This window comes from Epinephelus lanceolatus, chromosome 16, assembly GCF_041903045.1.
Source record: "Epinephelus lanceolatus isolate andai-2023 chromosome 16, ASM4190304v1, whole genome shotgun sequence".
In the NCBI taxonomy this organism is placed as follows: Eukaryota; Metazoa; Chordata; class Actinopteri; order Perciformes; family Serranidae; genus Epinephelus; species Epinephelus lanceolatus.
Window position 1 is genome coordinate 10,259,048 of NC_135749.1, and position 18,989 is coordinate 10,278,036.

At 40.4% G+C, this 18,989-nt stretch overlaps 1 protein-coding gene across 1 annotated transcript in view; it reads right to left on the minus strand.

Moving 5' to 3' along the window:
- Positions 1 to 1,218: 1,218 nt before the first annotated feature.
- nxph1 (neurexophilin 1) overlaps positions 1,219 to 18,989 on the minus strand; it is a 71,830-nt gene continuing 54,059 nt past the window's right edge. Inside the window, exon 2 of the mRNA XM_033636417.2 lies at positions 1,219 to 3,228. Within this exon, the coding sequence (XP_033492308.1) occupies positions 2,473 to 3,228 (756 nt within the window). The 3' untranslated portion in view covers positions 1,219 to 2,472. The remainder of the gene's footprint in view (positions 3,229 to 18,989) is intronic.

Genomic DNA, 18,989 nt, shown 5'->3' on the forward strand with positions numbered 1-18,989 from the left:
TGCTATGTAAATGTCATCTTGACGTCACCATTGCTGACACGTGTCCAGTGTAGTAGTAGTAGTAAACATGTCAGGAAATGATCAACAGGATTTGTCCGTTCTGCAGGGAATGGTGGCGAGAAAACCAGTTTAGCACATACATAGTGAAAATTAAGACCCAGAGGTATCTTACAAATATAAATTTGTGTTTGTATGCTGTTGAGCTCCACATGGCTGTCTGCATGTATCTGTTCTCCATCAGTTAGCATAGCTTTCACGTGTGCATGCTAGTTGTGGTCTGTAAGGAACACCAAAGCACCAGCAGCTCATTTGGAACATTTTTAACTGTCTAGATTTGGGAGCACAACTTGATTACTTAACTTGTATATATATATAATATTGTATAAATTATATGTCTGCTTGCTGTCAGTAAAACTTTTGCTGCGTTTTTGACCCTCAGGGGTCAGTGCACAATTAAACACAGTCCTCCCCAAAAATCATGCACCCTGTGTTCAGTCAGATGTCAGTCGACTGTGGTCTAATGTGTCAATTCCATTGATCAGATTTGCCAACTATGTGTGTGTAATCAGTGTTCTTGCCAGTGGGGAAGGACACAAATGTGCCAGCTGCTACATCTGGTACGTTTTGATAATATCATTATCTTTTCTACATTATCTTAGTTTGAAATCAACATAGAAACAGTTGCTTGACTTAAATATTGTTGATTAATTATGAAAACAATTTGTTACATGCTTTTTTTTTTTTAGCTGTGTTACAGTCATAGCTCACGCTGTTACAATTAAGACTCACATGCACTTCATTTGTAACATCAGACGGGGTCCACTTTCAGTTTAATTCCTCATGACTTGTTTTCTTTATTGAAAAATGTTAAGTGGCAGACACATGTAGGTTGTTTGCCTGAAAATATTACATTTATAGTTAAAAGAAATCTCTGAGTAAAAGAGTGAAAAGTGAAACCCTACAGTCCTAACACATGTTGTTTGAATAAGATATTGTAACCGTCCACAATACAGTACGCAGCAGTAAATTCAATTCTTTTCATGTTGCCTAATTCGTCCGTCAAGCCTCTAGGGAACTGGAAGCAATGTTGTATTTTAGTGCAGTACTGCACACTGGAGCCTGGTGTTGTAGTCTACCTCCTTTAAACAGCTGACAGGTGTAGTGACATGTCATTCCTGACTCATCAAGACTCACAGAAAGAACTCACACATACTAACATTCAATTGATAAAATTTACTGTATTCTTTAATTCATATGTACATCTCCAACCCTCACCTTCCCCCCCAAAAAAAGAAAATTTCAATGAATACTTTTAATATATTTAGTCAGTTTTACAGCTTCTGTACAGGATTGCTGTTTTCAAGAAATTCACATCTAGGGCAGCAACATCATTTTCTTTGTTAGAGGAACCAAGAACGAGCATAAATGGAGTGAACAAGAGGACTTAGCAGGTAGGGGGTAAACACACAGCTCATGGGGGGCATGTACAGAAGCAGCGCAATTGGGATAAACTATGTACAATACAAACCATTCATACAAATTAGGCTCTAAGATATAGAATCCAATACATTACATTTGATATATTAAGTGACAATGAGCAAGCCCCATCCCCCATGAACAACCTACTGATCAATCAATCAGGTAATCAGACATTCAGTCAGCTGAGAATGACCCAATCACCCAACGAACTCAACAGCTGTACGAGCAGGAACACTGACGACAGCTGAAGATCGACAGTGTTACAGTATCTGAGTGCATTTTCTCTCCTGACTGAATGGGAGAAGCCTGCTCAGATCCAGCTCTCCCCTACATAGGTAAGACCATCGAAAAGCATCAGACTCACATTTATATCTTCACTGTCCTCTTCAGCTGCCTTGCAGGTTTTGTAAAAACGTCTGAGGATTTTTTTTTTTTAATTCTTTTTAAATGAGGAGTTAATTTTGTTTTCCAGTTATGCAGGATAAACTGCAGAGCATGAATAGCACAGCAGGGGCAAACAGTCCATATGTTGTTGTCCAGAGAGTGAATGCGTTGTATATAAAATATGATAAAAGAAGAAAACAAACTTATTAACATACTAGTTTGAAAACAAAAGGTGTGAACTAGACATAGAGAAAATGACAAGGGACAGAGTTTAATAGCGATTTCCCAAAATGACAAAAAAGCCCTGCTATCTACACATGGTTCAACAGGGAGAAAACATAATTCAGGAACAAAATTATAATAATAAATAGTGGTAATCAGTTTTTCAGGTCATTTTTAAGCATATTACAGTCATATATATCACCTTTTTAACTGTTAAAAGTAACTGCTCTTTGCAAAATTCAGAACATTAAATCAGGAAATCAGTTGGGATGGTTGACACTCTGGAATTTAGGGACAGTACGGCTAACATACACGTTTCTCTGGGATGGTAGAAGCCCCAGTCTGTACTCCACTCGTCCACTTTCTGTATGCGAGTGTATGGGAACATCAGCCAGAAGGGAAGTAGGGAGTGTCACTGTGGTAGTTATAGTCTGGGCACACTTTCTGCACCAGTTTGTAGTCGGTGCTGTAGAAGGAAATGAAGATGCAGATGACTTTGAAAGGTTTGGAGCAGAGCCAGGAGACGTGGCTCTGGGTCTGCTCCTGGTAGCAGGTCTTGGACGGGTCGAAGTTGCAGAGCGTGTTCTTGGCGCCCTTCTCCACCTTCTCGTACTCTATGCGGCAGTTGAAGGACTTTGAGTCCTTGGCGTCAATGACAGACTGCTGCGCCGCCACGTCGAACTCCACTATCTTGGTTGGAGGGACCAAGCTGACGGATACGTTACCCTGGCCTGTGGAGTTGTGGCGGAAGTAGACACTGAAGGTGCCGTTGCCATGATCCACAATCTTACCAGTGATCAGAAGGTTGAGTTTGACCGTCTTGATGTTGGAGTGGAAGTCCCCCCAGCCGAACATCTTCTTGAACTTCCCCGTCTTAACCATTGGCCGCCGTTTAGCCCGCGGCCGCGAGTCCTGCAAGTCTGTGGTGTTCCTCAGCCAGTCCCACAGGTCCTGCTCAGAGTAGGGCTCTGGAGTGTCATAGCGAAGGTCCAAGGCTGTGCTGTTCTCTTTGCCATGTAGAGTCTGTGACAGCAGCCTACTGATGGACATATCCTTACTGCTTTCTGTCCATATATGCTTTAGTGTGGATTTGGGGCTTCCTGACTTGACAATGTCCGACTTTGAGGCGTGGGCACTTGTAACCTGTGGAAGAGAGAAAAAACACTTGGTTGGCCACATGTCTCTTTGACTTTCCAGTTTGCTTTGTGTAAACAGTCTGCAGCAACTTACACCTTAACATTATTATTAGTTTTCTTCAGTTATGCATGTTTTCAGGCTTTTCTCATTCACACATATACCTTTGAAAAGTAATGCACTACAATTTGTATGTAAACCACATAATCATGAGCTAATCATTTGTATATAACCCACATAATCAGGAAGGCTGTGATCACGTGCACTTATGGAAGTAGAGAAAGAAGTAGTCTGGGTAAGAAGGAGGGTTAAGGTGGTGCATAGGTAAAATAAAAAATGGGACTTTCCCCTAGGAGTTCGTAACCTTGTGAAACCAAGTGAATTTTGAGTTACTTTAAGTTACGTTGTCACCATGTTTCTTTTCCTAAACCTAAACTATGCAAATTTACTTGCCTAGACCTAAAGACACCTAGCCATGTTTAATTTCCTGAACCTATCTGGGTTACTTTGCTTGCCTAAACCTCCTCCAGTACTTCACATTAGTACACAACTTTACATAAAGTCATTTGTTGGGCACCACTCTGTTAGATATCATATGAACCATCAACACATTCTCACTCATGTTGGGTCATGGACTTTCCATGTCTAGATTGGATGTGCAAGGTACCCTGGGTGTGTTGGTTGCTGACGTTCTGGGACAATGTGTCAAGTTATGTTACATGCATTGTCTTCTTTCAAAATACACTTCTGTTTTCACAGGAGATTTACTGTTTACATACAGTCTCTTTCAAAATAAGCGCACGACTTTGGTACAACACTGCAAAATTACCTTTTTTTTCCATCAACAACTAACGCATGTGGTTGGGTTTAGGAGAAAAGAACAGAGTTTGGCTATATAATCTTACAAAACGTGGACACCGGTCTACTGGGTGAAAGTCAGCATTTGCTGGACCCATCTACCAATCCCGACAGTCCACTCCCTTTGGACTTTTGCTGCCTTAACTTTTGTTCTTGTCCCGCCGTGTTTCCCCATGATGCCGCCAGGTGCCATTAAACTATGACTGCAACCGGCCGCTTATCATGCCAGCGCAAAAGGGCAGCTTTTTTCATCGGTGTCTAAGGAAATTACAAAGAATATAATTCAAAAATTGCATGTGCAGAAAATAAAGCAACACTCTTAAATCAATTTTTCTGGCACATTACTTCATTTTTGGCAAGTTACTGTTACCAACTGTGCATCAGTAAAGTAGCGTAAAAACCACAGGAGTGAGTATTATGTGATGTGCATTCATGTATGGGTGTGAGTGGAACATTTCTCTGTAGAGCCACTGGTGGTCAAACACTCCACACTATAAGACTTAACACACTGGTTTCCTGTTAAGTAATTCACACTCCCAGTGCTAATAGTTTAACCTTTTAGTACTACCTTTTGTGTGTAATACTGAGGGATTCTTGTTAAGTTTAAGGAGGTGGGTGGGGAGGAGTTCTCAGTTTAAGGCCCTAGAAAGTTTTGAACCAGCCCTGCCAATACAAGAACGTGCTTCTATATTGGGTGAAATCATGCGTCATGAGATATTACTTATCTATATCATCTATATCATTCAGGAAATATTGACTTTCACATTCAAGCATGCCGTTTTCCACAAAATTGACCAATCAAATGTATTCCGTGGGGGGCTAGAGAGATCAATCGTTGCTGCAAGCTTCAATTTCAAATCATGATAGCAGACAGCTCCAAATTGGGAATTATAGTGAAGCAAGCTGAGCGAGAAAAGAGAATACCGCAATCAGAGTAAAACATATTGCTCCCTTCTCCTCCCTCTGCCAAATAGAGGGAGTATCCGCTGGCTCGCACAGATAAATGCAGTGGTCGTTCAGAGGGTAAAGAGCGGACTATTAACTAAAGAGTGCTCCTTGAATTGATGATTGATGAACCCAAGGGCTTTCACTATTTAGCGCCGATGAGTGGAATTAGGCTCATACAGGCCCCGGTGGAGGTATGTGACATTGATTGCCTGATTTCTACTGTAAGACGTGACAGCAGATCTGTCTTGCTGAGGTTTTTGCATTTTGCGGGTTGCCCCGAGGATCGATGCTTGGAAAATAAGGTTTCGCTACCAATCAGTTTGAAGTGAATTGCCTCACAGCACGTCTCACAACACCATGGGGACATACAGAAAGCTTTACACATACTGTTACAAGGAGAATATACCTGTACTGTAAAGTATGTGACAGAGTGGGCAACAGAATATATATCAGTATGACTCTGAGGGGACTGAGTTTTAGATCAAAGCTGATAAGAATACACTTAATAACAGTGATTGTGTTTAACTTTTGGCCAAAATTGTTATGGTAATCACCAGAAACAAAAGAATATATAAGGATCACTATCCCAGTGTCAGCTGGGATAGGCTCATGACCCCCAACCTTCAGGTACTTCATAGACCACTGTTGGGTGGTTACTCAGCCGGTCCACCACTTTGGTCCAAACTGAAATATCTCTGAAACTATTGGATGGATTGCTATGAAGTTTTGTACAAACATGCATGGTTCACTGATGATGAATCTCATAGACTCATGATCCTCTGGCTGTTCTTCTAATGACACCATGAGGCTGAGATTGAATGGCATTCTTTAAACTGCCAGGGCATGGGAATGATCTCTACAGAGCAGAATCAGTCTGCTTTTTTTACAATCTGGTATATACAGATAAACGGGGCCTTTACCACTTGAGGAAAACACCTGTAACCATGGTAACTGTACACATCAAAGATGGCGACAGCTGTAGCCTCAGTGAATCAGTGAGTAAAGAGTTAATCTGAAAAACTGTGACATTGCATTCAAGAGTGCACTAAGTACAGACTGTTATATATATATAAGCCAGCCACCCCCCCTCCAGAGAATGTGTTCTACATTAGACATGAGCAAAATCAAAAGGAAAGAAACAAACAGAAGCCGACTGAAGTTAACAGCCCACTCAGCGGCGCTGAAAAGGGTCTCAGGGGATCTATCTTTAGCCTGAAGGGTTAAACTCAGAGAGCACTTGGCTGTGTGAGGCAGATACACTCAGCAATCATTTCCTATTCAAACAGGTGAGGTGGCCTTTGCATACTGAAGAATATCCCAGCACGGTGGAGGGTAAGGATTACGTTGGAATGGATTTATGATAATGTGCCTTCTTATGAAGAGGAGCTGGTAAAGTCCCTTTTTTCATAGTGCATTCAATAGAATTAATTAAAAAATGAACATAAAAACAGAAGACAGTGTGCTGCAGATTCAGTTGCTTCGAGGGGAATCATCTTATTTTCCCATCTTTTAATCCTCATAGAAATGCAGTCCTTGCACATGTAGTCTAATCAGCTGTAGTAAACAACATAAAAACTATGATACAGGCCAGTAGTGCAGCAGCATCAGAGCATATTTTATTTCATCTTAACCAGCAGTGGAAGATAATTTCAGATCCTCAATAGATACTAGGTGCAAGAAAGTACAATGAGCTCTGGGCCCCTGTTGGGTAAAACTACCACCCCAGGTCCTCCCGAAGTACTTAATACATCGACTAGCTGTTGTCAACCGATGTGCTAGAACCAGTAAGGAGTAATAACAAAAATGTCGACCCTTATCAACAAGACAGACGCTTCTATCTTGTCTAGCTGTTGTAAATCAGCATGTCTAGTTTGTTTTGCTCTGTTCCACTCTTATAAAAACAGGTATGTTAACATTGCAGCACATCGGTGTGGACTTAAAATGACGTTAGATTCAGGCAAATGCGTTGGTCTCTAGTGATCGGTTCGTGAAAATAGAATATCCCCCTCCCCCATGGAAATCAGTCAGAGTGGACGCAATGTTAGATTGGATATGGAGTCTCTGGGAGTCTTGGTTCTTTGGGCAGCTACATTTTTTAGTTGGGAGCTGGTTTAGCAAATGTCGTCCTAACAGAAATAGTAGTGTATTTGTTGGGGACTATTTTCAATGGCACATTCATAAAAATTAGGTGATATGGTGCCACACACTATAATCCCAATTCATCTTGGTCCGATCACCTGGGAAAAATATGGATAAACTCAGCAACAGACATGTCTATAACGATGCTATGTGTATAAAGGACTGACTAAAAATAAACTACAGTGTATGTGTTAATGGTAATAATGGAACATGTCACCCAGTGAGGCTCATTAATGTGTTTTTAATAGTTTTTGGACCACAGTGGGGCTCTATGGCACAGAGGGATAAGATCTTTTAGACTTTGACACACACACACACACACACACACACACACACACACACAAAATGCTTGTTATTAGATATTATATTGATTGTTGGGTCTGCCACAGAGTATGCTCTGCCGTACCCTACATGTAATGTTTTAAAGCCAATACATCTAGCTATTAACAAGTTGCAATTTATTCTACCTCTTAAAAATTAGCTATTCTGGTTTTGTGCATATGGTCTACTTGAATTAAATTAAAGATTTACCAGTCTGTCTCTAAAGATACTGATCATGATATATTAATGTTTAAAATCTTACATCATTAAAGAACTAGAGTGTCTTTATCCTGACTAATTGCAGTGGTGCCATATATATCCATAAGTGTGCAGTTCGTAGCTGTTTATCTGTACTCATTGTTTGTCTTGTCCAGTGGGTGGGCTCTATGCGGTGCATACAGACATGTTTATCTGTGCAGTTCTCAGGCTCAGGCATCATCCAGCATGTTTTGGGCTGAGGGCCAGTGGGTTTGCTGGATCCCGGAGCTGCCAGCTGTAGTGTGCTGACCTGAGGGAATGGTGCATCTGGTAAACATGGCCGGCACCGCGGCCAGCACAGGCCTTGCAGATACCTGACTACCGGCCAGACAGCCAGTTGGTTGCCCCCAGGCAAGGAAGACTGCTGGGCAAGGCAAGCAGCACAGTCTCTGTCTGTACCATTCAGTCCAGACGTGAATTCTTTACTGAAGCCTCTGCGCATAGTGCGGAGTACTTTTTAAATGCTCTTGACTGCTGTTAGAGTTTGATATAGCGTTTTTGTAGAGGTTTGTGCCACTCATGCAAACCTGGTTACATTCAAGACTGAGGTCACAAAAATAAGCCAATGTTTTCATCAAAATTAATGAACCTTTGTAGTACAAAAAAGATGGAAACAAAAAATAACAGATGCCCTGCTTGGCTTGTTTGGGTCAAAGCATGGCAGCATAACTTATGAAACAGATTAAAGGACCAAAACACAGTCTCACTCCCAGCTTGCCAAATACTAGGCAAATAGTAGTCTCCTCCAGTATCGGTTCTGGATGCTTAGGGACGGCATGTCAGTAAGCGCTCGTTGCATGCAGTGACTTTTTAAACTTCTTTTTCACAGGGAATGTACAGTTCCCTCTTTACTTGTAAAATTCATACAGTCTTGTTTTTTAAAAAAAACTTCAATAGGCTTACTTCATTTTTAGCTTTACTTTTTAGGTCTAGGCAACAAATCTGCATTGTTAGGTTTAGAAAAAACACCATAGTTTGGCTTTAAAAAGTACATTGTTTACTCATGTGACATACGTCACTAGCAGAGTATTCTAGACACACCTGTACACTACGCTACATTGTTATTCATATAATTTGGTTGACTTTTGGTTTCACACAGGACATGAATGGTGGTCTCCTGGGTGAAAGTCCTTGTTTTTTTTGACCCACCCACGCCTACTCTTTATGCTACACAAGTTGCCTTGAGTGTCAAAACGTTACACTGTGCTAAAGATGCTTTGGTGCGTCGGCATCTGACATTCAGGGTTGCCACCCAAGTGTTGGTATTTGATGAGTTGGCTGTAAGCCTGGGTTGAGGACCACTGCACTGATTTTAAATATCAGTTTAATTCAGGTGGTGAAAACTGGCGATCTTTGTCAAATCTAAGTAAATAACATCTTGGCTTTAATTTGAGACTACAGTTTTTTGAGCTGCATTACAAACAGGTCAGGAAGTTTCATTTCATTTTCATTTCAAGACATGGGAGTTTAGCAGGCAGGAGAGTTTAATAAAAAAACAGTGCTGAGAATTGTAGGATCGAGCGTTTCTTAATACACAACCCATACTATGAACTAAAAGTCGTATAAAATGAAGATTATAGCCCATATTTAGGAAGTGGAAGGATAATTGACTATTTAAGGATTATGAACAAGACTTCAAAAGTGGGGCTTGCTAATTGACTTGTAGTTGAACTGAACTGTATTTTCAACATTTGGCTTCTATTTACATGTTTTTATTTCTGCAACTCATTGTGATCATTAGAATGGAAGTTTCAAATGTAAGAAATGATTGTGTTTATAGCACAGCCCGAGGCTGGTTTGCAACTGAATGCTAGTGTGACTAAAAGGAATTTAAGGAGCAAAGAAATTTACTCATGTGCTTACTGATAAGTCTTGATATATGCATATTATGCAGGTATAAATGAATCCATCCACTGAACAAGCTAAGAGAGCAGGGGGAATGTGCTGCTGTTCTGCTGTAACATGTGACTGAATCCTGCCAGACAGCTGCTTGGGGAAACTGGCCTCTTACTCTCACCGCTGACATCCTGAACTGGGAGATGGTCTACTTTCCTGAAGCAAAGGCAGCAGGTAGGGTCAGTGTAAGGCTTTTAAAGTGCTCTTTAAAGTGGGATTACCAACAAGAAAATGGGGCAGTCATTCAGGGGCCCCTTTTTGGTGAAGGGCCCAAGCAAGTCAGACACAACAGGGACAGTGCAATTTTCACCCATTTCAACATCCATGACAAACAGATCACCTTTTCTCAAAAACAGAGCAAAATAACAAAGCAAATCAACTCTTAATAACCTTCTATCAGAAACTGATCTTATACTGTAGCATAAGCAGTGAACACACCGCAATGGCTGACTGACAAAGAAACAAAATATATATATTTATCGAGCCAGACAATGAACAAATGAAGTTTAATCCTCAATGGCACTTTTTTGGAACATAATTAAGGCTGGATAACTTGAACAAACTGATTAGAAAGGCCAGCCCTATTATGAGAACTGCCCTGGAGCCATTAGTAGTGGTGGCAGAGAGAAGGCTACTGCACAAAGTGTTGTGCATCATGGTAAATACCTTCTATCCTCTGTACAACCTCCTGGACAGTAGAGCACTTTGAGTGAGAGACTGATCTAGCTTCTCAGTGACAAGGATCGCTGGATGAAGTCTTCCCTGCCAGCTGCCATTTCCCTGCACAACCAGTCCCCTCTGAGTCAAGACTGGGGGGTCGGGATGTGGAACCTCACCCTTCCCCCTAGCAGACTAATACGAACACTCTTGCTCTTGACACATACACCTTTCAACGTCATTCATTTATCTGATCCATAACTGCACAGCAAATTTACAACTGATATATATGTACAGTAAAAACAAAATCTCTCACTTCTGTAAGATCTTGTTGATAAGTGTCATTCATTGTATACTTATATCTAGTTATCTCTCTGTAACACATAAAAAGTACTCAAGGTTTGAGCTCCCCCATTGATCCAATTACCACACCTATGGTTTATAGGTTTGTCAACACCCTAGGGTCTCTCTTAGCTCATTAGGACAGAGATACTCAACAGGATAAAAAGTAGAGGAAGATGTCAACACATTACTCGTGATATATAAATATATATATAAGCCTTAAAGTGATATAGAAACAATGTATCACAGATTAACTTGTAAATTTCTATCGATTACTGACAAAACTGAGGTCTGGTGAGCAAGAATCAAGCTAAGGCCCTCTGGCTTTCAGATCATTAATATTTCAGTTTCAGTTGTACTTAAATGGTGCACATTTTTAAATGTGAATGTGTACCTTATCAAGTTACCACAAGCTAACTTCTTATTATAAACTAATGCAAACACAGTGCAATGCAACTCCTTATTGCCCTGAGGCCCCTAGAGGGTTACTCAGGGTTACTCAATCCCATCCTAACTCACAAAATATAGTTATGGTATGTTAATCAGATAAACCTTTCAAGAAATAACCCAAGGAATGCCAGAAAAAAAACAATGACAACTACAGGAAATACGACTACAAGTTCTAAATGCTTCTTTGGCAAAGATTGCAAGAACCCAAGTGGCTTTAAAATCCACCTCGTCAAGATGAAATGCATGCAGACAGTACAAACGTCACAATGCTAAGGAGCTACTCCTAGTGGGATGCAGAAGGAGCCAGGCCCCCATAGGGCCCAGAACCTCCAAGTGATGCAAGACGTAGTCCCACGCAGAGCATCAGAGCAACTTCAGGTCAAGTGGCTCAAAGCCGGCAAGGACAAGAAATGGCTCCAGTTTGATTTAGATGCCAAAACCATCTTGGAAGTGACTGCCAAGGGTAATGCAGATAGATGCCTCAAGATGATAACCATTGTCAGCCGAGTAGCTGAGATATTCAGGCTGTAAGAGAAGACATCGGCAAAGAAAGGAATTTGGCATTCAAGATTGCAGCTCCTTTGTGGGTGTGCAATGTGTTTTGCTCTGGGATTTAGAATTAACGTCTTGCTTGGCCAACAAAAAAAAAAAAATGAAGATATCTATGAAACTGGATTCATTGGATTCATCAGAGTCAACTGAAGCGCTGGAAAGTTTCATTGATTGCCAATACCAAGCCATGAGGAAAATGAAGTCATCTTCAGATACAAGTCAACAAGCTCCCTGACCCAAAAAGTCCCACAATCAGTCAACATCTTCATAAAGTGCTGGGGAAGTAAACCATGGAAGTGTAAATATCCCTGAAGCAATCAATAAATGAGAGACTTGGCAAGTTGGATGAACTGGTTGAGCTGCAGAAAGATCTCCACAACCTGAGCCAAGCACGAATTGATGATCTGAGGAAAGAGAACAACTCATTTAAAGGCACTGTGGGTAGTATTCAGAGAACAATGAATGTGTCAGAAAATGAAAACAAACAGCTTAAGGAAATGTTGCTTAATTTGCAAAGTAGATTATGTGGTAAATTCTATTTTTTTTCTGGGAGAGACAAAGATGAAACAGAGCAAACCATACAGGATATTAAAAAAGTAAAATTCTCTCAAAGAAGGTCCAGAAGGATGAAAACACCAGTATAACCAATAAATTGTGATGCTGAGCAGAAGCAGTGTCCAGGATCTTCTTTTCTCAAGACTTATGAGCCAGCAATTAAAATTATCCCTGGAATCAGTACAGTACATTTCCTTCCTAGGGGTCTGGCTGGAGAGAAGGTGAAGAATAAGACTCGACCCATAATCGCTCTGTTTGAACATTTTGAACAAAAGGAGCTGGTGAAGACCCAGGACAAGGCTCTGAAGGGTACAAACTTTTGGATGAATGATGAATTCCCAGTGGAGCTCAATGAGAGGCGGCAAGATTCCCATCCTTGGGGAATATGGGATCCAAATGTTTGAAGTTTCCTCAGTTGTGGACAAATTACACATTGATGGGCAGTTGTACAAAGATTCAGAGATCACTCTGTGGCTGTTTTAAAGTGTAAATGCCTTGTCTATCTGTTTTATCTTTTCAAAAGAAATGTTACACTCTCAGAAATTTAATCCAGCACTACCTCGTCACACTGCCTCTATTAATTTACAGTTGTCAAAGAAAGGTTTACTCATTGCTCATGTGAATGTGAACAGTTTGGTAAATAAGGTGGATGAGATATCAAATGTTGTCCAGAAGAATAATCTGCATGTGAGTGCTATGACTCAATCGACCAAACCATACCAAATAGAGAAACTGATTATAAAGAAGAGGGGGACAGAAAAGGTGTTATTTTAGATATTCAGCAGCACCTGCTGCTCAAAGTTTGGGATGAAATATGTGTAAATAGTCTAGATTCTGATTTGCTGAGTTACATTCATCTCCTTTTTCCAACACCCAGTATTAATTGGCACCCAAAATCAAACACATTGTACCTTGAGATAAAAGGTGAAAGCACTGATCTTGCCCTCGATAAAAGGAGGGAAATAGTTATGCTTTTGTTTTATACTATTGACTGGAAAAGTAGACATAGTGAACACAGAGGTTCCGTGTTCACCTCACCTGATTCCAGCCATCGGTTGTACTTTACTACAAATCAAGTGAGCATTGACATAAGCGAAAGCTGCTCCCCCCAGTTAGGATAACCATTAGTACAACCGTTATCATCTGCAGATGCTCCGGTTCATAATGAGACCACACTCTTCTATGGATGTAAGTTTTTGAGCTACAGCAAAGGGCGTAAATGTAGCCTTCAACATCTTATCTTACTATGCAATGACAAAACCTCTGTTTGTGTGTCTGTCTGTGTGTCTGTTCCATGTTTTTCTCCTCACTGACTTGGTCAGTCCATGTAAAATGTGGCACAGTGGTAGAGGGTCATGGGAGGATGCGAATGAAGCAATATTACATCAATTGGCCAAAGGGGGGTGCTATAGCAACCGATTGAAATTGCAAACTTTGAATGGGCATATCTCATGCCCCGTATGTCGTAGAGACATGAAACTTTGCACAGAGATGCCTCTCCTCATGAGGAACAAATTTGCCTCAAGAACCCATAACTTCTGGTTATATAGATTTTCCGCCATTTTGAATTTTTTGAAAAACACTTCAAATCGATCTCTTCCTAGGAAGTTTGACCAATCTGCATGAAACTCGGTGAACATAATCTAGGGACCAATATCTAAAGTTCCCTCTTGGCAAAAGTTGGAAAACTTACTAGAACTGAGCTTCTATAAGGCAATGAATATTGCGGAGGGCGTGGCTCATCACATAAAGGTGTATAACATCTCAAGGGTTTCACCGATCACCACACAACTTTGTAGGCATATGACCACACATAATCTGAGGGGACCCCTCTATTATTGACCTCATCAAACAAAATGGGGGTGCTAGAGAGCTAATTTTTTATCTAGGCCTAACCGCCATATTGATTTTTACTAAACTTGGTAGATATGTAGAACAGGACGCCTCAAAGTGACTGGAGAAATTTAACTGTAATTGGCAACTGGGTGGCGCTGTAACAACAGAAAAATGCTTAAAAACGGCTCAAATGCGACTGATCGCTGTGGGTCCCCCTATGGCTGAATGTTTTTGGGGTTTTTTTTCTAATTTTTGGTATGACTAAGTCATGGTATGGTATGCTGTACTCAATGGGTATGGACTAGTACTGAGTAAATCTTATTTTTTAGCTTTGCCACTTGCTGGAAATACTTTTGGCAATGTGATTTTCTTGATCACTTACAGCCCTACCAGCTGGTTAGAATTAATGAGGTGTTAGCAGTCAATGATGGTATGAAACAGAGCAGTCAATAAAATACGTTTTTGAATAACTGCAATCACAGCAACCACAAGAAGTCTTTAAGCATATAATCGTGAATCTGCATAAAAAATATTAGGTTGACAGGTCCAGTAGTATGCAAGATTAGCTGAGGATGGATAAATATGCACACACATGCACAACTGAGATTCGAGACAATAAAACTTGAGTAAGCTCTCCATTGCAGCACAGCTAAAGGTTATATGTGTATTGTTGCTTTAACGTCACTGTACATTCCTCCCTGTCTCTTTCTTATTCTTTTCATATCACCTGTTGACCTCAGCTTTTTTCGGGTTCTATGAAATAGTCTCTGTTTCACCGATGGATGTCTTAGTTGTTTACAGTCATTTTATTTTATTTCTATTTTTGTACTTTTTACTTCAGCCCCTACTTCTCAGCAGGCATTGTTCATTAGCATCAGCATTATACATAGACATTTCTTTGGTATCGCAGGGTGTCAATGTGCATCATTTATTTCAAAGAGTTCAGTACTCTGCAGCTTAACATATTACATGTGTGTGTTGGAGAGTTTTTCCCAGGGAAAGATCAGCCAGACAGCAGGTGTTCATTACAGCAGTATGTAAATTCTTTCATGGACTGGCTACAGGCTTCTAATCAATCACTTACTGTATAGAGATTAAGATGTTTAAATGAGCAACAGGCATGTTTGGAATTATTATCCCTCTTTAATTTGGGTTTACAGCATGACTTCAGTTAACATTTACTGATGTTCGGTTTAGAATATATGTTTTATATTCAACATATGATTCTTTATTTTCTCCCCCTTTTTAAAAATGTGTGTGCCATGGCAGAAAGCAGGCAGGACGGCATGCACTAACAAAAGGTTTCCATAAATTTTGAATTACACTGCCTCTTAGTATCAGTTCCTATCAGACACTTTACTGCCATTAACATCTATCAGCATCCTTACACTCACTGCAGCTAAGCAGCAATTCATCTTTCCTGCTCCTTTTAATTTTTCGCCCAATTATAAAACAAGAATATCAGCAAACAGTATTTTCTGAATAAGAAGTCAGTCTTATCATCACTTTTACAAAATTGTCAGACTCAAATTAAAAAAAGAATCTAAATTAATGCAGCACAATGAGATCCTCATGCTCTTCTTCCTTATCAAAACCTGACACCTACATTTCCCACAATGCAACTCAACAGCCGACAGTTTGGTTAGAGATTCAGGCGTGTTATGCTAATACTTAATGTAGCCTGGAGCCTCTAGCCTGCAGCAGAGGTGAGGAGTGGGCTACCAGGGTCTGATGAAGTTAATACTTTATAGTTACAAAGATTTTTTATTTTCACTTTGAAACTTTCATTTTTAGCTGCTCAATTGGCATCACCTGAAGCAATTTACTGGACTGCACACACCTCACTCTGGAGCCACAAAAGGATTTACAGAGACCACCTAAAAAAACACACTTTGATGTGTTTAGTAGGCATTCCCATTTAATTTGGCTGGACATTAAAGTTCTTTTTTTTTCACATAAAAAGTTTAAAAAACAAGAAACAACAACAGCAACTCTAAAAATGGTCTGGAAGCAGATCCACTTTTTCTCCCTCCTCCCGTAATGAGAAATTCATCAAGAAATTCCACCACCGCTACTCGGCTAGGTTGACTAGTGAAAGAGCAGTACGCATCACAACGGCTGGTGCTAAAGGAAACATTAGAGAGATTCAGCTATTAATGTTTGAACGTCAAGTCAGACCCAGACTCAGATAAAGAGTGTGTTGTGCCAAAATTGGCGATTAGCAGATGTATTAGAATGCTAAGTGTAGTTAGCATCTTTTTTTTTTATTTTTTTTTATGCTGTTTGCCAGCTTTTAGCTTGGCGGTGTCTGTCATTTTTGGTTGTAAAACATGCAATAAAACTGCTATGATGTTACAGTGTGTTCACATTGTCACAGCATTATTATGTAATTATATGCTGGAAGTCTAATCAGAGATAGCAGAAAGACATATTCCATCTGAGTGAGGCCACCAGGCTTTGGAGGTTTCATTGTGTGCATTTTTATATCAGCGAGCAATTTGCTTTCAAATGTAAGACATACCTAATTTAGCTTGGCAGGGGTATGTTCCAGTTTCAGATTTTAGGGAAGGGTACAGACCATGAGCCAATCAGTGACAGGGGCAGAGAGTGCGACTGCCTCAGGCCCCTGTTGAGCAAAAGTCCACAAATGTGACAGCCACCAACATTTGCATTCTGGAACATAAAACAGCAAACTCATACTACTCATTCCAGCACTACTAGGCATGATGGTAAATATTGGCTGTCACTACAATATTTTAGTGTGAAGCACTATCAAGCTAGGTTTTTCTCGTCCTTTTAACACAACCACAAGGAGGATGTCTGCATCAGCATGAATCTACTCATGGACAAAAGGTTCATGCTAGTGATATCACAAGATGTAAAAGCTAATGGCAACCCACTAGGCTGAGCGGTAACGTTAGCTAGCTCACCTAGCAGTATGCTTGGTGGGTGTAGTTCAGTAGAAAGAAAAGAGTTCCTACATGAAACTGCCCACAAAAAGGTCTGTGGATTATCTTGAGTAACCAGGTCATGACTTCTGGAAAGTTTTTAAAATGTATTTCTGCTCTGAACACCACAAGCTGAGTGCCATCTAAGTTCCATTATATTTGAGAGAAAGCTGACATCTCTATGGCTGATATCTCCAACACTCAGCAACTTGCACCAAAACATTTTAGATTGATAAATAGCACTAAAGGTAAGAGGGGAAAATGTACTTTTGATTTGGGATGAGTTGTCTCTCTTTGAGTTTCAGCAACAGAACAGAAAACACAAATAAAAAGTTTTTTGTGTTTGTCAGCCGTGTTGAAATTTGGTGATTGCACAACCAAAAAAATCCTGTTTGGAGAAAGGCACCAAAAACATTTCCCCATCGACCAACATTATAAAATAGATAAGATTAAGATTCTAAAGGTCAAGGGGGTAGACTCAGGAAAACAGGAAGTAGGGCACCAAAAGCAAGACATGATCCCTCACTGGCTTCCCAGCTGCCAAAATCCAGCTGCCAAGTTAAACACTGTTTTCTGCGACACAGCACCACGTTGGAACCACTGACAGCTCAAACATACCGTTAAATCCAGCTCAAGTCCTATCTTCAAGAACTCGTTCCGCCTCATTTGGATCCAAGAAAAATCATCCACACAGATTTACCCCGTGGTGCCCTAAACGATTCTCTTTTTAGAAGCAATCCTGGAAGTTCTTTCATTCGTTCTTGTAATTAACTTGTCGCTTTTTGCTGAACACACAGGTGTTATTGATGTGGCTATGTTATTGCCAACAGCTGAAGGCTGGGACAGTTAATCAAATCACAGCACTTGCATTGCGATCCATGTTGTATTGTGAGCTCTGTGGTAATTTGCACCTCAGTGACTGGAGAGGAAAATGGCCTGAGAGGGCAGATTGTATTCACTCACAGTCTACACTCTGTAGTGGTTAGCAACACCAGATAACCCAGGAACATACAACCCCTAACCATATATTGTAAATTCTGTGACAAGCTACAAACAGAGTGAAACAGAATCACATCCAAGACTGTGGTTTCTGGACAAATAGCAGGGCTGGCACCATCTCATTTGCTTTTTTACTGCCCAATAAGACAGAAGACAGATGAGATGAGATGAGCTCCAGATTCTCTGTCTCTTTTGAAAATTTCCAATCATCATACTCATGCCGAGGGAGCCGCAAAGCAGAGCCGGAATAAAATGCTGGGCGAAGAATGAAGGCCCGAGCACAATGTGATGTGTGAAAGAAGCCTTATGCAAGCTCCAGAGAATGAAAAGAGAAAGGGAGAAAGAGAAAGAGAGGGAAATTTGAGGATGTTAGCTTTACAATAGAGGAAGAGCAGGACTGAGGAGGATTGACCCTGAACATACGGACAATTAACCTTCAGTTCAGCGGAGTGTAAGAGAAAACTGAGCCCTCACAGGCTGTACACCGATAAGTGAACATACTATAAAGGCCTGTAAGGACGTTCATTTTACAGAGTGAGCTGTGAACGTGTTTTCTAAGGTATCACAGTTTCCTACTTTGGGAATCACACAATAATTATTCACTCTGCAGCTGTTTTTGTCATCCAACATTTCAGCTGGTGGCCATAAAATGTCAAAGTCAACAACACGCTTTAATTTAATAATCAAAATCCACTAATTCATTTCAAGAGCTAATTAAGGACTTCTCAAAATTTAAATGGCTCTTTCAACAACATGTTTTATCCCACAGTCAGAGTCTTTGCCTGTTTGTCAAGTATGACTTCACAAAGAGAACAAAGAATTTGGCGCGGTATGATCCACATAGCTCGTACAGTATACACAGATTGACTCATTTCCTTCCTGTTTATACTGTATGTGTTTCTCATTATTCATAATGTCAGTTCTAGTTGTAGTCTGGACTAATAATGCTCATAACTTATCTTTTCTTGGGAACTTTCTGTAACAGCAGAAAGGATAAAAAAAACAAATTGT